We start from the raw sequence: 27761 nt of genomic DNA on the forward strand, positions 1-27761 counted from the left end.
CAGTGATGCAGAGATTCGAAAGCATGGCCCTTCTGCTAATCCAACCAAAACTATGGATACAGCACATGGACGACACTTTCCTCATTACTAAAAGAACCAAACTAGGGAGGACACACAAACTAATAAACAACACCTTCACCGGGAACAGATTTACCAGGGTAGAGGAAAAGAACAAACAGCTCCCATTCTTAGATGTCAGGGTGGAACGCAGGACCGATGGAGACTTCCTAAAAAAGGTACACAGGAAAGCCACACACACTGACCAAGTACTGAATTTCAACAGCAACCACCTTATCCCACATAAAAGTTGTGTGAAAGCTCTATTTAAACAGGCAACAGCATGCTGCATCAACACAGAACTACACCAAAAAGTGGAACATCTCCTCCAAATATTCAAGGACAACAGACCCCTGAAAAACTGGGTCAAAAGATGCCTATTATATGAACAACACCAGGAAGATACTACATGCCCCGACACACTCATCACACTACCGTGCATCAAGAACATATCTGAACTGATCACAAGACTCCTACAAACACTGGGCATCAGAATAGCAAAAAAACCAACATCAACCCTATGCCAACTGCTAACCTGAACCAAAGACCCGTTACCCACTGTGGGCAGAACCAATGTCATATACAAGATTCCTTGCAAAGACTGCAACAAACATTATTTTGGACAGACAGGAAGAAAATTAGCCACAAGAGTACATGAACATCAACTAGCAACAAAAAGACACAACCAATATTCACTCATCTCCATCCACATGGATTAAGAAAACCATTAGCTTGATTGAGACAACACCAGGATCCTGGGACAGACCAAGCAGAGACAAGCACAGGAATTCCTCGAGCCCTGGTTCTCCACTAAGAAGGCCATCAACAAACACAGAGCTAGACCTTATACATACTCCACTGCAAAGGAAAACCGGAAGAGAGGCAATCCCACTCAACGGACGCCAGGGTTTAAAGAACAGGCGAGAAAACACACCCACGCTTCATCAGAGGCTGCACTGATGATGTTATCCAGCAGGGCAATGAAACGTCTGCGGAACAACGAACCAGCTCAGCGAGCCAGCCAACCACAACATCCACAACCCGAGCTACAAATCTACTCTACAAACTTAGAAATAAATTAATTTATTTGAGCATTTAGCGAAAATGCGTTGCTAACCTTGAAGACTTTTCCCAAGATTTAGGATGTGAGAAGTAGCACCTATGGTTGTTTTCAGATCTCATTCAGTTATCCCAATTATCCCAAAGACTTTCCACTTCCTAAAATACAAATCAATGCTATCGTGCATAATCTGAGGTTTACGTGATGCGTTCATCCGTCAGAATTCTCCACTTGCAGAGTTACTCAGGGATGTAAATCTCATCAGTGAATGGTTATTGATTAGTGAGGCGTACCCAATCCCATAGTCCAAACAGCAGTGGAGCTTTGCTGCAAGGAAAATACCTCCAATAGACTAGTGATGATAGGTTCTCTGTAGCATTCTCCAGCTCACTGCAGCTTGATGTGTCCTGATTCCTCGCCATCCAAAGAGACGTGAATGGAGCCATTGACAGGGAAATGGCTAGAGCTGCCTTGAAACAGGGTGATAGGGCAGACAGCCAAAATGACAATCACTCTGAACAATGTTCAGTGACTGTTGAGAAGAGCAACAGAGGACAACTGATAATTGAAATTTTCATTCTATTTAATACAGTCATCATTCCTCTAAACTCCTTTTGCCTTCAAAGATCAATCCTTTAATCTACTGCCCAACTTGGAACTTTAATACCCGAGGTCCCTTCACCACAATGCTAGCCAAGCAATCATAAGAATAGAATTTTGTTGTGGTAAAGACAGTACTGTCACCTTTCCAACCAATTTAGAGCAGTGGCTCTCCCCAGTTATTGTGCAGTAACATAGGAACTTCTACCATAAACATGTAAACAACCTCCAAAGCTCCACAAAACCTCCCACCTCAAGCCGCACCTCCATTTCCTACTTACTAACCTCATCCCACCTCCTTGACCTGTCCGTCTTCCCCGGACTGACCTATCCCCTCCCTACCTCCCCACCTATACTCTCATCTCCACCTATCTTCTCCTCTATCCATCTTCGGTCCGCCTCCCTCTCTCTCCCTATTTATTCCAGTTCCCTCTCCCCATCCCCCTCTCTGATGAAGGGTCTCGGCCCGAAACGTCAGCTTTTGTGCTCCTGAGATGCTGCTTGGCCAGCTGTGTTCATCCAGCTCCACACTTTGTTATCTCAGATTGTCTAGCGTCTGTAATTCCCATTATCTCTGATCACAATTTTAGGCTCTGCAACAGATGCTTCAGGCCAACCACAGATAATGTTTTAAACTGAAGAGCCTCAGTGGAATTTGTAAAAAGAAAGTAAACAATTGTCATTCTTAGCCATTCTTTATTTTATTCTTAAGCACTAGCAATTCTACAAATGTAGGTAAGGAATGCCCAGGACAACATTATTTTGATTTAGTAAGTTTCCATTTACAAGTTTCCGTTAATGATTTGATTATATTTTGCTACACTTCCACCCTAAACAGATTAAAGAAACTATCCCCTATAGACAAGTCCTGTACATGCACAGGATCTGTTCAGATGTGGAGAAATGTGGCAGATGCCTGAAGATTTTGAAGGACACATTCATAAGAACAGGATGTGATGCTCAACTCATCAATTGCCAGTTCTGATGTGCCACAACGAAAAATCGCAACAACCTCCTAAGAAGAGGATAATAAAATGTGAGGCTGGATGAACACAGCAGGCCAAGCAGCATCTCAGGAGCACAAAAGCTGACGTTTCGGGCCTAGACCCTTCCCATTATCTCCTAAGAAGAGGACACAGGATACCACCGATAGAGTACCGTTCCTCGCCCAGTAATTCTCTAGAGCAGAGAAACTATGCCATCTTCTTTGTAGCCTTCAACAGGTCATCAATGACAAGGAGCTTATCGCCAAAATTTTCCCCATGCCTCCACTTCTCGCCTTCAAACAACTGCCAAACCTTAAACAGACCATTGTTCACAGCAAACTACCCCATCCTTCAGGGCAATATTGACCACAACACTAAACACCATGCCATGGCAGCCTCTGCAAAACATGTCAGATCGTCAACATGGACACTACCATCTCATGTGGAACACCACCCACCACGCACATGGCAAATACTCATGTGGCTTGGCCAATGTTGTCAATCTCATACATTGGAGGCAAGGATGCCCCGAGGCATGGTACATTGGTACATTGTACATGGTACATTGGTGAAACCGTGCAGATGTTTTGACAATGGATGCAACACTGCATGCAAGTGTGACACCCATGCAACAATTGTCAGGCAGGAATGTTCCCTCTCAGCTTGGGAACACTTCAGCAGTCAAGGAAATTCAGCTTCTGATCATCAGGTAAGTGCCCTCCAAGGCAGACTTTGAGATACACAACAATGCACAATCACCAAGCAGAGACCGATAGCCAGGTCACAGAAAGCCTCAGCTTTGATCTTAGGTTCATGTCACACAACTGATGACCACACCATTCTGTCCTGTATCTATGAAGTCTTCCTTACTGTCCTGTTTTGACAACATCACCTCAATTGTTATGATCTCTCTACCTTAATTAGTTTGTACATATTTGAATTTAGCATGCGATTCCAGTCATTCAATTTGTCTCGAGCACCAGCCTATTTTAATTTTTTGTAATTTTCTCTCTGCCCTATTTAATCAGATTATAGGTCATCCTTATGCTGTTTATTCAGCTTTGCTCACACTTCACTCACACACTTTACTCACCATCTAACACTCTTGGTCACCTGCAGAGACTTATTATCTGACACTCCACTCACACCAGTTGTGTGGTCTTTTGATCTCTCTGCCCTTGATCTCTTTTTACCTACAAACACTGGGTCTGTGTGCTTGGCTCTCATTGGACCTGACAAAAGAACAGTGCTCCGAAAGCTTGTGGGATTTCAACAGTCTTGGACTATAACACGGTGTCGTGTGACTTCTGATTTTGTCCACCCCAGTCCAACACCGGCACCTACACACTCAGGTTTGTTTTAAGAGAGTAGTTTCAGGATTGCTCAATTGAAGCTTCTAGATCAGGGAACATTGTTCTTTTACCTCAGATGGACAACTGGAGACCATCATGAATAACTTCACATTTGACAACAGCCTGGCATCACAGAAAATACTTTTGGAGGAGCATAAAATGTTCTTTTAAATTGCTTTAACTGATTGTTTGCTACATGTAACTTGTTAAGGAACTGGTCCCAAATATTTATTACAACTCTCAAATATTATTAACTCATCTTTAAACCTTTCTTCCTCGAGTTTGTGTGGAAACAGTTATGGACAAAATAAAACTAAAAGTTTCTGAAAATCGTAATTCCTATGTTTTAAACAAACTGTCTGGTTCTGAGGTAACAAGGTGTAGAGCTGGACGAACACAGCAGGCCAAGCAGCTTCAGAGGAGCAGGAAGGCTGATGTTTCAGGCCTAGACCCTTGTTCAGAAATGGGGGAAGGGAAGGGGCTTCTGAAATAATTAGGGAGGGAGGTGGAGGTGGATAGAAGATGGAAAGAGGAGAAGAAGGGTGGAGAGAAGACAGACAGGTCAACGAGACACTGGAGCCAGTAAAGGTGAGTGTTGGTGGGGTGTTAGGGAGGAGATAGGTCAGTCCAGGGAGGATGGATAGATCAAGGGGTGGGATGACGTTAGTAGGTGGGAGATGGCAGAGGGTCTTGAGGTGGGAGGAGGGGATACAGGAGAGGAAGCACAGGTTAAGGAGGCGGGGACAAGCTGGGCTGGTTTTGGGATGCAGTGGGGGAGGGGAGATTTTGAAGCTGGTGAAGTCCACATTGATACCATTGGGCTGCAGGATTCCCAAGCGGAATATGAGGTGCTGGTAGTCTCTGGTCCCAGCTTTAAATTTAAAGGAATCCTATGTTCCTATCCATTTCACTTGTAACAACTGATCTGATAATTTCCAATTCCTCCAGTTCAATATTGGCCAAGTGGAAGTCCATTCTCTTTGGGCTTTCCGATACTAAACCCATTGGCTGCCTCTTCAGCAAGGCTAAAAATATATAAAATCCTGTTTACATTGCACTATATGAACTCAGGTCTCTCATTATTCCTCCTCAAACCATAACATGATCTGTAGTAAAATCAACCTCTTCCAACTCTGAAATACTTTCCATCTTGGTCACTCTGTTGGCACTTTATATTGCTACGTTACTGTTCGATACTATTCACTCTGGATTTGATTTTTCAACAAAACTCTCTCACCAGCTTTCTTGCATCCACTACAACTCAGACAGAATACTGTAGCCCATGTTCCGAGCTGTGCATTCAGCACTTCTGTATTCACGTTGCTCTCGTTAATAAACGTAAGATCCTCTCTGTTGATACTCACTCAAATTCAGTTGTTTACTGCACCCTTATTCCATCTGACTTATGGCTCCTGCATTGACCCACTCTGTATTTCCAATTGCATCACCCTTTGATCATTGGCAGCGGTACACTCAGGCACTAGGCCATCGTCTTCCTCAATTTGCCCCCTGAACACATCCGATTGTCGTCTCTTTCCTTACTTTAAAAATCAACTTTAAAATACGTCTTCCAGGCAATGCTGTCTATAATCCAAACTTTTCCTTCTTTTCCTTCATATCCAAACTATTGGAGAGCACTGAGAAGTCATTTTGTCAAACAAATTGCTCCCAAAAAATGACCTGTTGGTTGAATTTATGAACACTTGATGTGAACAATACTAATAGGTAAATTAAATGCAATAAAATAAGAACAATTAACCAAAGTTTTTGGAATAATTCAACAGTAATTCTGACAGTCAATTGACACATTTAAAAAGCTAAATACTCCATTGTTAAAAACTTAGGCGAAGATGCTGGAGGGTTTGATATGATAAATTTGAGATTTTTCCAAAGGTATCTGAGCAAGGTACTGACAACGCATATTCCACAAAGATGTAACCCTGCGCTTCCCGTTGCTAACCCACCTAGCCTGCACACCAAGGGCAATTTAGCATGGCCAATCCACCTAACCTGCACATCCTTTCCTGTGGGAGGAAACCCCAAGCAGATATGGGGAGAAGACCCAAACTCCACACAGATAATCGCCTGAAGCTGGAATCGAACCACTGGGTCCCTGACACTTAATCACCAAGTCTTCTGATCACCAAGGCCTCTCTCTATATCCCAAGTCCTGTCGCTTCTTGAGCGGATTTCGGCCTCCCCTGCAACCTCAGGACCTTCATATCAGTGCAGAATGAATGTACCACAGGGTGGAGAATGGGAAAAGATATCTTGGAATAGTTAAAAGTGAAAATGAGGGAAGAACATCTTGGAAAAAAGAATAGAAGGATGCATTAAATTACAAAGAGTAAGCAAGTGAGAAATAATTTAATCAGGTGTACTTACCACTCTTCTTATAGAAGATCAGTTCGGTCTTGAACTCACGTTTCTCATCTAGCGCTTTTTGGATCTGAATTTTCATGGCTTCATTCGTTTCTACGCCATAGAGAAACTTACAAGCACAGCTCTTCTGCATGAGTTCAGCTCGTGCATAGCCAGTCAGCTCGCAGAATCCATCGGAGCAGTATACAATTGGATACACGTTCAATACCTGAGCATTTCCCAGAACAAAGTTGCTGTCTGTTGAATTGAAAACAATATATCGATTTGACTCTTTTGTCGAGTTGTCACTTCCACCAATAATGAACAAAAATGTTTTGATAAGCAAAGGAAAACAACTCACATGAATATTAAATGTGAAGAATATCATTAAAAAAAACTTAGAAACGTGTTTTTTCTAAACTGCTAATATTGTAATAAATTGCTGGGAAAATGCATAAAATTGAAAACTGGGTGGATCTTTCAGCATTGAACTAAACATTGGATATGGACATAGCAAAGACACCCCTACTCAGCGAAACATTACAAACTGTCCTCACTAACCTCTGGGCACCCATGCCAAAAATATAAGACATGTCCCTAAGAATAGCCAAACATCAGCTTGGCAGAGGCATATTCATAGAATCCTATATTTCAGACAATGTATCATGGTACTTGCTCCATGAATGTCCAGATCCACCAGCGGTCAAGAGGAAGTAAACCTTGGAATCCATAACACTGACTCTAAACCCAGTAAGATCTCATAACATAACATCAAACATGAGCAAGGAAGCCTGCTTATTGTCAGCTGAGGGAAAGATATAATAACAAATAAGAATTCCTACACATTGAAATCCACTGAGCATGTCCTCTGGGTGGAAAACTTTAATATTAATCACAAAAGGGGTCTCAATTTGGGATAGAGTAGGCGTGCATCAGGTGATGAGAGAACAAATACAAAGAAAAAATGTACTAGCCCTCACTGATCTACCTTTGTCGGTGCATCTGTGCACACAATCTTCAGGGAGAAAAAAAAAGTCCCATTCTTTCACTGACGATACCCTCTAGTACATGGTTTAGAATTACAACTGTGCCAAGTGATTGAAATTGAGAATTATGTCAAAAAATGCATCTCCAAACTAGACATCTATGAGGCACTGTGGGTCATTATAACAGCAAAACTTACTCCACCACAATCATTAGCCTCATAACCTGGCATATCCCTTAATCCATCGTTACTATGAAGCCAGGGGATATACTCTGATTCAATGTGGAGCACCGAAATGTAAGCCAAGGATGGTACAAATTGCATCTAAAAATTGAGGTGCCAACCTGTTGAAGCTCCAATAAACTGCTACATGTACACGGTGCTATTACCGCTATGTGATCCCATAATCAATAAATCACATCAAAACACCACAGTGCCATCAAATCCTGTTGTGACGTGATGTGCAATGAAACAATAGAGGATGTGATTCCATAAATAAACCAACCCTAAATACTGGCAGACCCTGAATGTGATGATGGGAAAGGTACAACTACCATTAGCCAGAAGTAGTTGATCCAACTCAGCCCAGTGCTATGGCTCCATCATCACGAAAGCTAGTCTTCAGCCAATTCTGTTCACTTCATATAAGAGCTAGTAATGGCTGAGGTCACTGGATACAGAAAAGGTTACAGGCCTAACAAAGGAGATAATGGGAGCTGCAGATGCTGGAGAATCCAACGTAACAAATTGAGGGACTGGATGAACACAGCAGGCCAAGCAGCATCTCAGGAGCACCAAAAGCTGACGTTTCGGGCCTAGACACTTCATCAGAAAAGGGGGATGGGGAGAGGGTTCTGAAATAAATAGGTGGAGAGGGGGAGGCTGATCAAAGATGGATAGAGGAGAAGATAGGTGGAGAGGAGACGGACAAGTTAAAGGGGCGGAGATTGAGCCTGCAGAGGCAAGTATAGTTGGGGAGGTAGGGAGGGGATAGGTCAGCCCGGAGAGGGTGGACACATCAAGGGGGCCAGATGAGGCTAGTAGGTAGGAAATGGAGGTGCGGCTTGAAGTGGGAGGAGGGGATAGGTGAGAGGAAGAACAGGTTAGGAAGGCAAGGATGACCTGGGCTGGTTTTGGGATGCAGTGGGGGGAGGGGAGATTTTGAAGCTGGTGAAGTCCACATTGATACCATTGGGCTGCAGGGTTCCCAAGCGGAATATGAGTTGCTGTTCCTGCAACCTTCGGGTGGCATCATTGTGGCACTGCAGGAGGCCCAGGGTGGACATGTCATCTAAAGAATGGGATGGGGAGTTGAAATGGTTCATGACTGGAGGTGCAGTTGTTTATTGCAAACCGAGCGGAGGTGTTCTATAAAGCGGTCCCCAACCTCCGCTTGGTTTCCCCAATGTAGGGGAAGCTACAAAGGGTACAGCGGATGCAGTGTACCACATTGGCAGATGTGCAGGTGAAGATCTGCTTGATGTGGAAAGTCATCTTGGGGCCTGGGATGGGGGTGAGGGAGAAGGTGTGGGGGCAAGTGTAGCACTTCCAACGGTTGCAGGGTAAAGTGCCGGGTGTGGTGGGGTTGGAGGGCAGTGTGGAGCGAACAAGGGAGTCACGGAGAGAGTGGTCTCTCCGGAAAGCAGACAAGGGTGAGGATGGAAAAATGTCTTTGGTGATGGGGTCGGATTGTAGATGGAGGAAGTGTCGGAGAATGATGCATTGTATCTGGAGGTTGATGGGGTGGTATGTGAGGACAAGGGGGATTTTCTTTTGGTGGTTGTGGCGGGGGCGGGGTGTGAGGGATGAGTTGCGGAAAATGCAGGAAACACGGTCGAGGGCGTACTCGACCACTGTGGGGGGGAAGTTGCGGTCCTTGAAGAACGAGGACATCTGGGATGTATGGGAGTGGAATGCCTCATCCCGGGGGCAGATGCGGCGGAGGCGAAGGAATTGGGAATAGGAGATGGAATTTTTGCAGGAGGGTGGGTGGGAGGAGGTGTATTCTAGGTGGCTGTGGGAGTCGGTGGGCTTGAATTGGATATCGGTTTCTAGGTGGTTGCCTGAGATGGAGACAGAGAGATTCAGGAAGGTGAGGGATGTGCTGGAGATGGCCCAGGTGAACTTGAGGTTGGGGTGGAAGGTGTTGGTGAAGTGGATGAACTGTTCGAGCTCCTCTGGGGAACAAGAGGCGGCGCCGATACAGTCATCAATGTACCGGAGGAAGAGGTGGGGTTTGGCGCCTGTGTAGGTGCGGAAGAGGGACTGTTCCACGTAACCTACAAAGAGGCAGGCATAGCTGGGGCCCATGCGGGCGTCCATGGCCAACCCCTTAGTCTGTAGGAAGTGGGAGGAATCGAAAGAGAAGTTGTTGAGGGTGAGGATGAGTTCGGCTAGGCGGATGAGGGCATCTGTGGAGGGGGACTGGTCGGGCCTGCGGGACAGGAAGAAGCGGAGGGCCTTGAGGCCATCTGCAAGGGGAATACAGGTGTATAGGGACTGGACGTCCATGGTGAAAATGAGGTGTTGGGGACCGGGACATTGGAAGTTCTGGAGGAGGTGGAGGGTGTGGATGGTGTCACGGATGTAGGTAGGGCGTTCCTGGACCAAGAGGGAGAAAATGGAGTCCAGATAGGTGGAGATGACATCCTAGCTGAAATGATGGAGACTGGAGACTTGTCATTTACTAAAAGTAACCAAATCTCGAGCCAACCTGTTCCTGAACAGCTATATCTCTAGCATCTACTCAACAAAGTGTGAAGTTTCCCAAGCAATCCTGTCCCAACAAATTTAATCTCCCCAAATTACTGCCCCTTTGGTTTACTCTTGCTCATCATCATAGTGATAGGAAGTGTTATCGATAGTGCCATGAAGTGGCATTTACACACCACTAACCTGCTCATCAATGCTTGGTTTGGGCTCTGTCATGGCATTTCAGCTTATGATCACATGACAGTTTTTGTCTAAAATTGATGAAAAGAACTGAAATCTCCAGAGCTGAGGTGAGTGCAACTGTCCTTGACACCAAGGCAGCATTTGATCAAAGACAGCACCGAGGAACCCAATTCAAACTTAAGTCAATGGGAATAAGGAGGAATCATACTGGTTAGAATCAAAGGAAAATCGTTGTGGTCATTGAAAGGCAATCAGGATATCTCTGCAGGAGTTCCCTCGGGTAGTGTCTTAGCTCTAATCGTCTTTAGTTGTTTCATCAATTGTCTTTCTTTCAATCTAAGATCGGAAATGGGGATTTGCTGATGACTACGTAGGGTTCAGCTCTGCCTGCAACTTTTCTGATACTTAAGCACCGGCATAACTGAAAAGAAGATTGATACAAAATTCAGGCTTGGCCTGTTAGGTGGCAAATAGCATTCAGACCACTCTAAAGCCAAGTAATGACCATTTCCAACGCAAGAGACTTGAAGAACCTTCCCTTGACATTCAACACCATCATCGTAGTCAATTCTCCACCAGGTGATTGCTGGGTATTGCATAACCAAAAATGTAATTGGACCAGCCGCATGAACACCATGGATAATAAGAGGTCAGAGGTGGTCTACTGTGAAGGAAGTAACTCACCTCCTGATTCCCCAAAATGATTCCATCATATGCAAGGCATTGGCCATCAGGAAGGAGGAAAGCTACATGGAAACTTTGTTCCAGGAGTCAATTACACTTCTTAGGCTAGTTACTTCAGACTTGACCTGCAGTGAAGCAGATTGGACTAAATTTTACGAGAGATCAAGTAAGTGCATATTTTGGCAAGTTTCATTGTAAGGTTTCTCCCTATGAGATGTATTGAGTCTTCTCACCCTATCGCCACAAACTCACCTCTTACCTATGTACCATGCTTCTTTGGGGCTACGCTCATTGTATTCCCCCACTTGTACTAAGTGCTATTGCATGGACAACCTGGGATTCCTGACGCTGACACCATATTTAAAATGCAGTTGTGCACCCGTCAAGTTGGAACTGCACTGCATGATTCCTGGAAATTGTTCCAGACAGTTCAGAGGAAGGAAAACTAGCTCTCCTCTTTGCACGCAAGGACCTGATGGATGGGAGGTGCAGACAAAGGCAGCCTTTTCCTTCAGGGCTGGCAGAGGAGACCGCAACACCCTACCAGCAACTCAATACATTGTCGACAATCTGAAGATACAGCCAGCAATACCACAAGAACATCAATGACCTTGTCCCTTTTGTGAGGGTAAGTGTCAACACTTTCCTGCTACCTCACACTGCCACCAAGGCTCATGGCCTGCCACTCTCACTACTGCTTGCAGAGCCTTCCCTCATTCAGCCCTACTTCTGTCTTACTCAATACCTACTTCTGTCTCATTACAGAACATAACGGCCCAGCATAGAGTTGAGAGAGCTGGAAGGAGTGCCCAGGTACCTGACAGTCAGCTCCTCATCCCCTATGGGGTAAGGATCCGGGTGCTGGCCAGTGAGGATGTGACCATTTATGTGCTAATACCAAAACCTTCATGTTACATAAGAACATAAGAACTAGGAACAGGAGTAGGCCATCCAGCTGCTCGAGCCTGTCCCACCATTTAATCAGATCATGGCTGATCTTTATGAGACTCAACTCCACGAAGCTGCCCGCTCACCATATCCCTTAATTCCTTTACTGTTCAAAAATTTATCTAGCCTTGCCTTAAAAACATTCAGTGAGGTAGCTTCAACCAATTCACTGGGCAGGGAATTCCACAGGTTCAAAGCCCTTTGGGTGAAGAAGTTCCTCCTGACCTCAGTCCTACATCTGCTTCCCTTTAGTTTGAGGCGATACCCTCTAGTCCAATTTTTACCTGCTGGCGCAAACAACCTCCCTGCCTCCACTTTTCTATTCCCTTCATCATCTTGAATGTTTCTATAAGATCTCCTCTCATTCTTCTGAATTCCAATGAGTATAATCCCAGTCTAATCAGTCTCTCCTCATAATCCAACCCTCTCAACTCTGGCATCAACCGAGTGAATCTCCTCTGCAACCCCTCCAGTGCTAGTATATCTCTTCTCAAGTAAGGAGACCAAAACAGGTGTGGCCGCACCAGGTTCCTATACAGCTGCAGTATAGCCTCCTTGTTTTTAAACTCCATCCCTCTAGCAATGGCAGACAAAATTCCATTTGCCTTTTTAATTACCTGCTGCACCTGCAATCCTACTTTTAGCGATTCATGCACATGGACACCCAAGCCCCCTGCACAGCAGTGTGCTGCAATTTTTTACCATTTTAAACATAGTCCATTTTTCTGTTATTCCTACCAAAATGATTCATGTTGTGGCAACCAAGTAAGAAGCATTGACCATTCCCATGCTGCTCCCCCATTACTACCACCATAAAATTACTCTTAAAATGCTCCAACAATTAGTTGGAAAGTGGAACATTTTGCTCTCAACATCAAGAAGCTCATTTCCCCATATTGCACAATTTTCTTGCCAATGTCCACTTTGTTCAGCATCTTTTGAGATTTTGCCCATTGTGTCTGTGAGTAAAGCACGTATGGAGATCTCCAGAATAGCAATGGGGAAGCCTCAGCCCCTACTATTGTCCAACTGTCTCAATATTCTTGCAGGTTCTGTGGATAAAATCTGGGAGTGCAAGGGGAATGAAAATTGTATCTGCTTCACTTATTGTTCCATTTTGTAGCTGTTGTACACTGACTTAAATAATGCATAAAACATAGAATTGCACTTGCTTATTACCATTGTAGAGGGAATTTAGGAAATTCTGAACATCTCAATGAAAAACACTGCTCCTGTTCTGTGGTAACCAATCAGCCACTGAAAAGATCATCATGAACCCATTCACTAAATCCCATTCAATTTCTACATCACTTGTTGAAACAATTATGTAAGTGATTTCAAAGTGCTGTAGAGCACATAAGTCATTTAAAGCTACTTTGACAAATCCAGTGACGAATTCAAATACAAGAAATTATATCACAGTGGCTCAGTGGTTAGCACTGCTGCCTCGTAGTGCCAGGGACCAGGTTTGATTCCAGCCTTCGGTGACTGTCTGCATGAAGTTTGCACATTCTCCCCGTGTCTCCATGAGTTTTCTTTGGGTTCTCTGGTTTCCCCCCACAGTTCAAAGATGTGTAGGTTAGGTGGCTTGACCATGCTAAATTGACCATTGTGCCCGGGATGTGCAGGTTAGGTGGATTAACTATGGGAAATGCAAAGTTACAGAGACAGGATTGGGGAGGCATCTGGGTCTTCAGAGGGTCGTTGTGGACTTGATGGGCTGAATGGCCTGCTTTCACACCGTAGGCATTCTTTGATTCTACAAGCCCAATTGGGGAGCAGGCAAATAATGAATTTCACCCTACAATTTCAGCAAAAAAGAAGCACAAAGACACACTAGTTACGACAAGTGAGCATGAACTAGTGTCGTAATATATCAAATCGCCATATTGGCAGCAATAACTTAAATGAAATCCAATCAGTAAAATCATTTGTGCTCCCGACACAATCTCTACATTGGCAACTTGATACATTGCACAATTCTGGCAGCATGTATGCCCAGAAATAAATATCTATTTAAAGGCTATACACACAAAGGGATAATAGGTGTCCCTAGAGAGCACAATTCTTTCCTCATGCTGATACATGTGAATACATTTTAAAAATTACGATAAAACAATGACCTATTGATACTAGAGGTATGAAGCAAACAAAACGTTAGCAATTGCTGGAGAGTTTCAGAGCTTGAGCAGCAGCTGGCATTGCTGCCGTGCATCTATGAGGTTGAAAGCCATGTGGATAGCATGCTTCTAGACATGGTTACCCCTCAGATCAATAGTGAGTAGGGAAGGAGTGAATCAGTGAATACCAGCTTGTTAAGGTGAGCCAGACAGAAGCCCAGGAGTCCACAGAGTGTATCTTGCTCTTCAGCCAGTATTGCTGGAAGAGATAGTAATTCAGCTAAGGACTGAAGCCAGACCATATCAGGTGGCTCAGCTGCACAGGAGGGCAGGAGGAAGTCTATAAAAGCAATAGTGACAGAGGAAATTCTCTGGTTAGGAGAAGAGAGGCATAGTTTTGCAGCCGCAAATGCAATGCCAAGCATGATGCATAAGTATGTCATCGAGGAGTGCAAAGCAATATAAGGGGGGAGAGTGAATTGAGGTCCATAGCAATGTGATTGTCAAAGATAGAAAGAAGGATGTGATCCTCCACACAGACTTTAAGGAGCTAGGATGTTGAAGGAATTTAAATTCAATGAATGAATAAATCTGGAATAAAATCCAATGAAATTCTTATGAGTAGTAGCCACAAAGCTGCATGTTGTTCAATGACACCCTTCAGGGAAGGGAATCTCATGTCCTAACCTTGTCTGGCCTGGAAGAGACTCAAAACCGCAGCAATATATTTGACTCTGAACTGCCCTCTGAGAGAGTTCATCAGAACATTTTGCCCTTTTAAAATACATCAGAGAAGTCAAAGAAGAGTAAAACCAGATGGGCTACCTGGCATCATACCAGGTTGCCCAAAAAGTTTATGTACTTTTTAGAACTGTTAAGTTTTCAAAGGCACTTGTTGAATTGTTAAAGACTGTCAAAGCATTTAAAACACTGGGCTTTTCATAAGTGAAGAAAAAGACTCTGGAGAGTTAAAATAAATATATTTTACTTTCTCTTTGCATCTGTTTGTAGACATAAACCTGAATATTGCCATTACTGGATTTAAGGTACAGATTTCACATGTATCCATTATTACAGTGGAATGTCTTCCACTGCATTATTTGATGGATCTATGGATTGTCTAATGTGGTGACCTTGAATGTCGATACTTGTTACACTTGAACAAAATGTTTGTTTTTATAAGCTTTCATTGGGGTGAATGACATTAAATGTTGTGATGTTATTTTTATGGATGAATGTGTTTTTCTCAACAGATTGAAGTCTAAAATACACGTATAAAACTTTATTTAATTCAGCTTTTTGCCAGCATATAGATTGAGGTTTGCCTATGGTAGATACTAGGTGAGTTGGCATGGTAGGTGAAAGGGAAAAGGACGGTAGATAGAAGGTGTGGGTTGGCATGAAACAAAGTAACTAGGAGCTGGAGTACACCATTTGACAATTCAAGCCTGCTCTGCCATTCAATATGATTTTGGCTGATCCTCTATCTCAATGCCACATTCACACTTTCATCTTCATAATTCTCAATGCCTTCAAAATCTAGGAATGTATTACTCTTTTTCTTGAATATACTCAGTGATCTGGCCTCCATAGCCTTTTTTGGTATCAAATTCCGTAAGTCGACCAACCTATTAATAAAGAAATGTTTCCTCCACCTCAGTCCTAAATGGCCTACCCTGTGCCCTCATGCTGTGACCCTAGACTCCCCAACAAGGGGAAATATCTTCCCTGCATCGTGCTTGTCAAGCCTGATTAGAATGCTGTATATTTCAGACAGATCACCTCTCAGTCTTCATGAGTCGGCATTAAGTTGGCACTGGGGTTACAAAGGTCTTGAGATGAGTGGAGAAGCACAGATTGGCATGGGGCTATAAAGTGGATTGGAAATAGTGAAGGTCAGATGTTGGCATGGAGGGTTTATAAGGAACCACGGGTGTGGGTTGAGGAGGCATGGATGCAATTGAGGGGATGTGGGCCATGGGGGAGAGTTAGGGGAAATAGAGCGGATAAGGTGATATTGGTTAGCATGGATGGGCGTGGAGTGCGTATGTGAGAGGGAGAGGCTGTGAGGGGTGTTTTTTTGTTTCATTAGTTATTTTTTAAAATTACTCTTCTACACAGTGCTGGTACATGGAGGCAGGCTTCGTACCCAGTCAACATCCACAGCTAGGATCCTCTGTGTTCTTGCTGAGATTTGCTGGCCGCTTTCTGAGGAGGTTAAAGGAATACTTGTTACTAATGTTTATGTTAATGTTAAGGTGGAACTCAAGATGCTTGACTGAGAGCAGCCTATAAAGAGTTTGATAATCATGAACATAAAGAGACATATTCCGGTCATGTTAGGTGGTTAATCATTTACTTCATCAAGACTATCACCTTGACCAACAATGATGCCATTGTTAATCTTGGCACTAACATAGGAGACCTCTACACCTGAAGATCACTTGGTTAAAGTCATGGACAGACTGTTTTCTTACCACTACTAATCACAATGTTTGGTATAAAAGAAGAGGCTTTTCTTTTTTGCTCCTTTTCATCATATAGGAATTATATGATGAAATAGAACTAGAATTAGAATTCAAAGTCGAATTCACTTGTCTCAAATCCTTGTGTACGTGAGGTGGTAGTTATAAAACATTAGAGATTGATCCCACCTATAGACCAGTAGTTTCCCATTCACTAACAACCTTTCCAAACTTCCCAAGTGCTCTCTGCACACTTGATTGGGATTCTCAATTTTGGCCATCCATGCAGTTAAAATCCCCCTTCAGCTTTAAATCCGGTTCAAAGTGTCTGAAAATGGTTACAGATGGGTTAAGTGAGAGGGTAAAATTTTGGCAGATACAGTACATGGGAAATGTGGGATTGTCCCCTTAGGCAGGAAGAATAGAAAAGCAGAGCATTTAAATGGGCAGAGTAACTGCATTTTTCTACCATCGATAAGGTCTGCAAGGTGGATGGAATATGCACGCATGGAAGTCTGATTATAGCTGTTTGGGACGTTGGTGTCACCATACCTAGAGTCCTCTGTATGAATTGGTCACTTGCTTCAGGAGAGACAGACATCCACTGGAAGCAGTTTGGGTAAATTTCACATGGCCGATTCCTCAGTTGAGAAGTTTGGCTTGTGAGGAATGGTTGAGCAGGTTGGGCCTCTACTTTAAAGGGTTTAAGAAGTGAAAATATTAAAATATTTAGCAGAGTAGCTTCTGAGAATCTAGAAATAAGGGACAGTTTAAAAATAATGGGATCTCTCATTTACAAGGAGGAGGAATACCTGCTGGAAGATAAATTCTGAACACAGCTCATCATGGCGTAAGATCCATCTGGTAGATTTGTTGCACAGTCTTCATCTCTGATAGGGATATCTACAGCCTGCTTGCTATAGCATGGAAGAGGAAAATGATTTGATAGTTTAATAAGAAGAGTTTGTTGTCTTAAACAAGGTGCAGTTTATCACATGATAGCAAATCATTATTCAAGTGTTATGGCGAACATGAGCAGCAGCATTACCTCTATGCCACTAGCTCCTCCTTTGGAGCAGATAGTTACTCAAAAGGGCAAGAAGCTGGTAAATCAGATTAATCTTAGAGATGAACGCATTGATCCATGACCCTTACGATGGCATGAAACAACTCACTAAAGAATTCAGAATATCTTTCAATCACACGGATAATGTTTACCCCCCCGCCCCCCACCCCGCCACCCCGGCTTGTTCCACAGTGGAGCTTGTTAAATAAAAGACAGAGTCGCCATAGATCCATCAGACCATAGGCTGCTCTCTCATTACTTGAGCAAAGGAAATTTCAGACACCCTAGAGCTGCTGCTTTGTTTAATATGGGTTTCTCACATCCTGAACAGCTCTCATCACTGGTGGTGGCTTAATCGTAGGGTCATCCACCTCAGGTGAGGGGGAAGAGGTTGAGAAGAAGAGTCATCTGTGGTAATCCTTGATGGTGCAGGAAGTGAACTAGTGCTTTCAGCATCGTTCTGCTTTAAAAGACAGCCATCTAGCCAAAGCTTGTCAAATAAAAGACAAAGGAAGTATAGAATTTATCTGGAGCATTACACTGCATTCTCCTAATGACTGATGACATTTCCTTTAAGCAAACACTAAATGAACACAGATGAGTAGAGGCAGGATTAAAAATTTATTTCACTGAATGCATCCAATTAACAGCCATGTATTCTATTGCACACTGGGGTATCTCGCCAAGATAAGAATAGGGTCTGTTTTGTCTTTAATTGATAGAATATTTAATATTCTAAGGGAAACCCATATTAAACAAAGCAGTAGCTCTAGGGTGTCTGAAATTTCCTTTGCTCAAGTAAAGACGGTTTGTGCAGGAACAGTGCACATGTTTACTTGCATCGCAATTCACCCACTCAAATAATTCCATATGGATGATCTTTGTTTCCTGTGCATGGCGACTTTTTAAGGTATTTGAGGCTCCTAATGAATGTTAGTTGAATGGCTGCCTGATCGCCTCAGACAGTAGTCTAATTTTTTTGTCACCAGGAGTCCCTGGAGTAGGAATCCCCCATTGACATACAGGGGGGTACATGCACTGGATTTTACCTCTCCTTTTCTTCCTCAAACTGCAGGACCCATTCTTGTTTTAGCACGCTTTCTTTTAAAATCAAAATCAGCTTTTAAAAATTTATCCTGGGAGTTAAGCATTTGAGGCCAGCATTTATTGCCCATCATACTTGATCCCTGACGAAAGTGGTTGAGCTGCCTTTTAGAACCACAAGAGCCCTCATGGTGTAGGTATACCTGAGCTGGTAGGGATGGCGTTTTCAAGATATTGACCCCGACAGAATAAAGGTGATTCCGTTTCAAGATGGTGTAACTTGCAGAGGAACTTGTGGACGCTGGTTTTCTCATGCAGAATCAGTGGCGAAAAGAAAATGACCATCAAGTGAATCACTCTGCCCTGAGTGGTATCAAGCTGTTTAGTATTATTGTGGCAGGGCTCATTCAGGTAAGCAGGGAGTACTCCATTGCTCTCTGGATTGCACCTTGTATGTGATGAAAAGGTTTTGGGAAATCAGAAGGTGAGTTACCATGGAATTCCCAGCCTCTGCCCTCAGCTGTTGAGGCCAATCTATTTATCTGGGATAATCCTGTGAAGTTTCTGGTTTATACTTGGATATTAATGGCGTTTATTCCACAAGGACAATTCCATTGGATGGAAATGGTTATTCACTCCTACTGGAGGTGGTCATTGCCTGACATTTATGTAACACAAATGTTATGTGCCACTCATGATCCCAAGTGTATCTGTTGCCCAGGTCCTACTACATGCATGTACGCACTGCTTCATTACCTGAGTAACTATGAATGGCGCAGACCATTCTTCAATCACTGGAAATCACACCTCTAACCCTACGAAGAAAGAAGTATCATTAATGAAGCCGCTGAAAAAGTGTTGAGGAATTCCTATAGCGATATCTCTGGGGTTGAGATGATTGCCTTCAAAAAAGAAATGACAACCATCTTTCTTTGTGCTAGCTTTGACATCAAACAGAGAATGCTCACCTGATTCTCAATTACATCAGATTTACTACAGATCCTTTTGCCACAATCTGTCAAATTATAGAATCCCCTCAGTGTGGAAATAGGCCATTTGGTCCAACGGGTCCACACTGCCCCTCGGAGGAGTATCACATCCAGACCCATCCCCTTACCCTAACCCAGTAATCCTGTATTCCCATGATTAACCCACTTAATCTGCACACCCTGAACACTACGAGCAATTTAGCAAGGTCAACCTACCTAGTGTGCACATCTTTAGGCCGGGGCACGAAAACAGAGCACCCGGAGGAAACCCACACAGACATAGGGAGAATGTGCAAACTCCACACAAAGAGTCACCTGAGGCTGGAATCGAATCTGGGTCCCTGGTGCTGTGAAGCAGCAGTGCTAACCACTGAGCCACCATGTTGTAAGGGCAGTCAGTTATATTCACCTCATCTTTAAAATTCAGCTGTCTTGTCCATGTTTTGACCAAAGCAGTAATGAGATCTAGAGTCAAGTGGTCCTGGTGGAACCCAAGTTGAGCATCAGCGAGCAGATTTTGGCTGAGTAAGTACCAATTAATAGCACTGTTGACAATGCTTTCCAATGCTTTGCTGATGATTTCAGGTAAACTGATGGGGCAGTAATTGGCCAGATTAGATTTGACCTGCTTTTTCTGGACAACACCTGCTTGAACAACTTTTAACATTGTTGGGTAAGTACCAGTTTTGTAGCTCTATTGGAACAGCTTGGCTAGCGGTGGACTTGCTCTGACACATAAATAAGTCTTTGGCATGGCAACTGTAATGTTGTCAAGGTTCATGACCTTTCCTATAGCTGATGTGCTAAGCCATCTCTTGATGCAACATGGATCAATTTGACCTAAGAATTGCTTTACTTGTAGCCATTCTCTCAGCAATTCACCTTCTTTTTTTTCCTCTCTTAGGATAGTTTCCACTGTCAGTATTTTCTTGCCTGTTTTTGTATTGAATTTGTATGTGGTAGTCTCTCAGAGCAAGAATGATGCTTGCTCATAGCAGGAACTTGCAGCTGGAGTCTGTTAATGTGGACACACAGTTCAAAGTGTTTATATCTATCTCTGACTACTCCCTTCCCTCCTTCAATATCTCTGTTTCCATTTCTGAGGATCGGCTAGCCACCGATATCCACTACAAACTCGCAGACTCCCACACTTAACTTGATCATACACCCTCCTGCCCTGCTTTAAGGTCTACAATCCATTCTCTCAGTTTTTCAGTCTGATGATGCTATTTTCTGTAAGGTCCCTCAGAAATGTCCATGTTTTTCCTCAACTGAGGGTAGTTTACGACCGTGGTTGACAGGGTCCTTAGCTGTATCCAATTTCCATTTCCCACACTTCCGCTCTCACTCCTTCTCTCCCCTCCACAACAATGGTAAGGTCCCTCTAGTCTCTGCATCCACAGGATCATTACTCGCCATTTCCACCACTCCAGCAGAATGACACCACTCAGTTCCATTGCCCTCCCCTCCCTTGTTGGCTCTCTACAGGGACTGTTCCCTCCAGGACATCCTTGACCACTTCTTCTCAACTCCCACTGCATCTTCCCTGCAAATTTAGAAAAGTGCAACACTTGACAATTCACCTCCTCCCTCCTCACTATCCAAGGCCCAGACACAACTTCCAGGTAAAGTGGCAACTGACTTCGCTCAATCTCGTCTACTGTCTTCGCTGCTGACAATGTGGTCTCCTCAGCACTGAGAAGATGAAACACAGGCTGGGTGACCACTTTGTGGAATACCGAAGTTCAAATGACCTTGAGCTTCCAGTTACCTCCCACTTCAACATACCACTGTGTTCCCATGGGCCTGCTGCAGTACTTCAGTGAACGTCAACACAATCTGGAGGAACAACATGTCGTCTTGAGCCTAGGTACCCTCCAGCCTTCAGGATTCATCATTGAGCTTAATAAATATCGAATGTGATCATCCTCTTCTGTGTTTGTTATCACCCTACACCTCTAGTTTCTGTTTCGTATGCTCCCAGCACAGCTAACCCATTTTCAACTATTCACAAATCTTGTTTGCTTACCTTTCAGTATATATCTCCATCTCCACTCATCAGTGATCTCTTTGCTTGCTCCTCCTTATTTTCTGTCTCTCACACTGTCTCCGCGTACTCTATTCACTCTTTCCCAACCCTAGCCCTGTCAATGTCACAAATACCACCCCTATACAAGCTGCTTTCAGTTCTGACGAAGGGTCATTGGACTCAAACCATTGAATCTCAGCAGATGCTAGGTTTCCCGAGTAATTCCTGTTTCCGCTTCAGATTTCCACCATCCACAGTTCTTTGTTTTATTTATTTCCCTGGGGCCTTGGCTCAAAATCATGTGGCTATCACCTGAATGGGAAATCAACTACCAAACACACAATCTGCCAGCCCTTTCCAATGAAATCATGAAAAGGAAATGTGCTTTGATAATCTTTTTCTACATATTTAAGGGCAGTAAGCTGGTGGAGTTGCTTGATGTGTTTTAATGTGGTTTTCCTAAAAAGGTAAACATCTTTGAAGAGTATTAATCCAGCCCCAGTGAATGACCTAGAGTTTAAATTACTGAGAATGACTTTTTAAAATATTTCTCAAAACTCTTATTAAATAGATCAGAGTATGGTAATCACTTTGAATGAATTTTAGAAAGTTATATTCAAAAGCTAATGCATGCCAATTAGATCCAGCTTCATTCTAAATGCTGTCTTGAAGGACTGCAAATTAATGCAAGTTATAGAAACTTACTGTGATGAATAGTTCATCCTGGGGCATGGCCGAGTGGGGACAGTTTCTGTCGCAAAGTTTATTAAATAAATAAAAAAGATGATGGACTCTTGATTCATGTTAAACCAAAACTTGAAAATCCACAACATTTTTCACACAGTCTTGTAACTAAGAAGCGGTCTGTATATTTCTTTACCAGAAAACACACAAAGATAAAATGGGAGAATTTCTAAAGCAAATTAAAGTGAATGCACCAAATAGCATGACAGCAGCATGTTGATCATCATTACAGACAGCTCAGAGAACAGAAGAAACTGCCAACCCCTTCCAAAATCAGTCACCTCCTTCAGTATTTCGATGGAAATGTAGGCTTAAGGGGGAGGATGAGCAACCAGATGTAGTGGTGTACCTTGGTACCAATGACATAGTTAGAAAGACAGATGAGGTCCTGCAGTGTGACTACGGGCAGTTAGGAAAAAGGCTGAAGAGCTAATGGTAGGGCCTCGAACAGCAGGATGTACAGAGGGATCTTGGGGTTCAAGTCTATAGTTCCCTGAAAGTGGCCACGCAGGTAGATAGGTGTTAAAGGCAGTGTGTGGCATGCTTGCCTTTATTGGTTGGAGAATTGAGTACAAGAGTCAGAATGTCATGTTTCATCTTTAAAAGACTTTGGTTAGGCCACATTTAGATTATTGCATTCAATTCTGGTTGCCACATTACAGGAAGGATGTGGAGGCTTTGGAGAGGGTGCAGAAGAGGTTTTCCAGGATGTTGCCTGGATTAGAGGGTATGAGCTATAAGGGGAGGCTAGAAAAACTCAGGTTGTTTTCTCTTGAGCAGCTGAAGCTGAGGGGAGACTTGATGGAAGTCTATAAAATTATGCAATGCACAGATAGAGTTGACGGTTAGAATCCTTCTCCGCAGAGTTGAAATGTCGAATACTAGGGGTCATGTATTTAAGGTTAGAAGGGGAAAAGTTCAAAAGAGACGCAAGGGTCAAGGTTTTTTTTAAACACAGAGTGGTAGCAGTCTGGAATGCACTGCTAGGGATGGTGGTAGGGGCAGATATATTAGAGGCATTTAAGGGACTTTTAGATAAGCACATGAATATGCAAGAAACTGAGGGTATGGACCTACGGCAGGCAGAAGGGATTAGTTTCATTTGGCGTCATGTTTGGCACAACAAATGTGGGCTGAAAGGCCTGTTCCTGTGCTGTGCTGTTGTTTTTCTGTATATTTTATATTCTATGCTACCGAGACTAGATTGGTTAATACTATAAGAATGAGGGGAGATATCTTGTAAAAGGACTAACAGGACTAGACAGCATTAACACAGAAAGGATTTTTCTGCTGATCAGGGAACCTAGAACCAATACTCACAGTCTTAGGATTTGGTATAGGCCATTTAGTGCTAACATAAGGAGAACTTTCTTTACCCAGACAGTGAAGAAATAGTGACCCTGAAGAATTCTCTGCAGAGAAAGTGGTTGAGGTCAAAATATTGAATATTTTCAAGGACATTGGGGAAAAGTAGGAACAGGATAACGAATTGGATCAGCCATATTGAATTCTATATTTCCCTGATATAAAATATTAATTGATACTTTAAGATACAAATGGCAATGCAAATGGGCAAACAATAATTAGTTATAAAATGTTTTTTGTAATTTTTTAAAGTCCTAATTTGTCAGGTTAGACATTTCCTTCACCATGGGAAAGATTTTACAAAAGCTTCGAGTGACTCAATTGGTGTACAATGACAAAATATTTATGTGGAAATATTTACAGGACTAGATAAGGCATTCCTTAACCAATATCACTAAAAACACAAATGACCTGGTCATGATCACATTGCAGTTTGTGTAGCCTGCTCTGTGCAAATTGTAAGTATTGTGCTTCTTTCTTATACTACTTATGATTAAAACAAAATGTCTTATTGTCTGGAATTGTATTCTTGATGAAATAACTCCACAAAGGCCGGTATCCTATCACCAAGTCTCCCTTTGTTTGTACATGCATAGTACATGACACTGACCCACCTGGCTCAGAGCTGGCTCCTAAAGTGAACAGAACCTCTGACACTCCAGTTTATATTTCACAGCCAAGGCTCCCTGGCTGGACCTGGTTAACAGCCCCAATCAGGGAACTCATATTCTATGAGGTCAACTTGGCAGACCTCATTCCAATCAGTGCAGTTGATGGCCTCAGTTAATGAAATATACAAATATGTCAGTCTTTCTCACCAATATGCTTATCCAATAAACATGCAGTTGAGAAACTGCAGGCCTCAAAATTTTATGGGAGAGGGGTTGGGCTCATGTGAGGCCAGTGCTATGTAGAACCAACCTACATTCCTGAAAGTCAGTCTGCATTTCTAAATGGGGGTGTGAATTCGGACTAAAGCAGGTGCTAGCAGTGCCTGGGGAAGACACTGGTGGGATGTGGCCATTGCTGGTTTGGCCAAAAATGATTCCCCATTTCTCATGACCCTTGAGAAGGTTCTTGATCCACGACAATCCATAACGATACCAGCTGCACTGATAGAAAGCAGGTTTCGAGATTTTAGCCCAGCAGATATCAAAAAACAGTGATGTACTGTGTCTTGATGGAAGAGCTGGATGGGAAGAGACCCTGGCTCTCAGGCAGCCAGGACGCATTCCAGCAAGATACTGAGATAACAGTGGGACAGCCAATGCTAGAAATGCTACTCCTTTGAACCTGGATGTGGTACCACAATAAGTTTAATAAATACCTACAGGTGGTCAAGTTCAATGAGTGCATTTTTGAATCAGCTAGTAGTTTCAGACAGTATTCAATTCAGCACCTCACTTTAGTCACCTACACCATATTCATATAGATACGGGTTGATATTTACATATACATATTACATAATGCATTTAAAATATCTAAACAGTGATCAGCCAAAATTTTTCTCTGGGAGGTTTGCAAATCTTTGGATCTCTCTTTCTGAAAAGGTAGTGAAGAGTTCTTGGACATTTTCAAGGCAGGGATGGTTAGTTTGTTGTTAAACAGAGGGTAAAAAGGTTACTGGGGATAGGTAATTAGGAATGTGAGCTTGACATTCCAGTCAGATCAGCCATGGTTTTATTGAAAGGTGGAGTAGTCTCCAAGGGCCAACTGGTGACCTCCTAGATACAAATGGCCTGTCCTGCTCTTTGTTCAGACATTTGTAAATCTGCTGTAGCGCTACTCAAAGCCCTGCTGGCAGGCAGATTTAATAGTGCAAAGTGGAGCATGCTGCAAATCTAAAACACATGGCCAGAAACTGAATGCATGCCTGAAACAAATGGTCAGGGAGCAATGAGTTTGCTCTATGTCAATATAAGGCCCAATGTCGATTAGAGGTGGGTCACATTGGCATTTAACTGTCCGGCTGTGAACAACCAATTGGGTGCAGATTGCTTTGTAGCTTTCTGCTTTGGAGGTCATCAGCTTGGGCCAGCTATGAAGCCAGCAGCAGCCTTGTAATTCTTCCTTGGTTGCTGGGGGCTTTTGGTAAGTGTTAGAAATGAGCACAGGCCAACCACAATAATGAAGAGGAGGAAGAATGATCCATATGTAGAATTCTAAGTGCAGTGAACTATGCGGGAACAGACCCTGTACTGACCCTGGTGGCATCCTACAGTATTCCCATCTGTCTGCACCTGGGCCATATTCCTGTAGATCCTGTCCCTCTCATGTGTGTGTCTAAATGCAACTTAAATGTTGCTGTTGTCTCTGCTTCTACCATCTCCCTAACAGTGCACTCCAGGCATCTACCACTCTGTATGGAAAACTCTCTTTGCACTACTCCCTTAACCTTTTCCCCTCTCGTCTTAAACCTATATTCCCTTGTATTTGACATTGCCACCCTGGGAAAAGACTGCCTATCCACTATATCCATGCCTTTATCAGCGGTAATAGGAACTGCAGATGCTGAAAAATCCCAGGTAGCAAAGTGTAGAGCTGGATGAACACAGCAGGCTAAGCAGCACCTGCTCCTAAGATGCTGCTTGGCCTGCTGTGTTCATCCAGCTCTACACTTTGTTATCTCATCATTTTATTTACTTCTATTAGGTCACCCCTCACTCTTCTAGCAAAAACAATCCAAATTTTGTCCAACCTCTCTTTTCAGCTAATACATTCCAATCCAGGCAACATCCTTTTTAACCTTTATTGCACTCCCTAAAGCCCCAATATCCTTCCTGACCTGCACACAGTACTTCAAATGTGGCTTATACAGCCGCAAAATGGCTTGCCAACTTTTATACTCAATGCCTAACCAATGAAGGCAAGCAAGCCATACACCTTCTTTACCACCTTATCCACTTGTGTTGCCACTTTCAGGGAGCTGTGAACTTTCACTCCAAGATCCCTCTGTAAAACAATACATCTAAAAAGTCCTACCATTAACTGCATACGTTCCTCCTGCATTTGACATCCCAAATGTATCATCTCATACTTGTCTCAATTATACCCCAACTCCCATTTCTCCACCCACCCTTCCAACTGCTCTATATCCTGCTGTGTCCTTTAACAACTTTCTTCACTATCCATGACTCCACCAATTTTTTGTGTCGTCTGCAAGCTTACTAGCGAGACCACCTACATTTTCATCTAAGTCCTTTATACATATAACAAACAACAGAGATACCCCTCCAGAACTACCGTATCCTAGAACAAGCCAATTTGCCAGCTTACCATGGATCCCATGTGACTTAATCTTCTGGACCAGCCTACCATGAGAGGCCTTGTTAAATATATCCTTATTTTAAGTACTGTGTAACATACAGTGAATTCAATTTTTACCAATTTGGCACTGGGATCTTGAAACCAGATGTCATGACAAAGATTATTGTAAAGAACAGGAATAACCCTTATTTTGGTTGGATGCCCCAGTGCTGGTAATTTGCTGGCTTAATTTGGTAGCCTGTGCTCTCGCAGGAGCAGTCTTCCAGAAGGAACTGACTGCCCAGAATTGAACATCCTAACTCTGATTTCATGTGCCCAAAATTGAACCTGACATTTTTCTCTGTCAATGCTTTTGGGTATTGAACTCAACTTCAATCCCCTTAAAATATTTGTTTCGAACAGAATCCTTAGGAGTTAGCAGCTTACTTTAAAGCAAATTGTTAACACATTATGGTTTCAAAGGTAAATTTCAGCAGTGAACATTTATGTTTCTGCGCAGGGAACAAATGTTTGGTCTCTCTCTTAGTAATGGATCCAGAGCATCTTGCACGTACCATCCCAAATTATGCAAAGCTGCTGTGAAAGACCATGCAGCAAAATGATCGCCTAAGTTCCAGATTTTGAAAATGATGACAAAAAGGTATGCATGAGTCATCTCCAAAATGTTCTATTAGTTTATCTACCAGTGAAACAGTGAGTTATTTCTACAATATAGAATTTGATTTCACATGTTTGAAATTTACT

The 27761-nt window shown here is 43.0% G+C and overlaps 1 protein-coding gene across 1 annotated transcript in view; it reads right to left on the reverse strand.

Moving 5' to 3' along the window:
* Positions 1-27761, reverse strand: part of kcnh3 (potassium voltage-gated channel, subfamily H (eag-related), member 3) — a 587271-nt gene that overhangs the window by 411288 nt on the left and 148222 nt on the right. The window contains exon 2 of the mRNA XM_048534608.2: positions 6441-6674. Coding sequence (XP_048390565.1) covers positions 6441-6674 — 234 coding nt within the window. The remainder of the gene's footprint in view (positions 1-6440; positions 6675-27761) is intronic.

Source organism: Stegostoma tigrinum, chromosome 7 (genome assembly GCF_030684315.1).
Source record: "Stegostoma tigrinum isolate sSteTig4 chromosome 7, sSteTig4.hap1, whole genome shotgun sequence".
Classification (NCBI taxonomy): domain Eukaryota; kingdom Metazoa; phylum Chordata; class Chondrichthyes; order Orectolobiformes; family Stegostomatidae; genus Stegostoma; species Stegostoma tigrinum.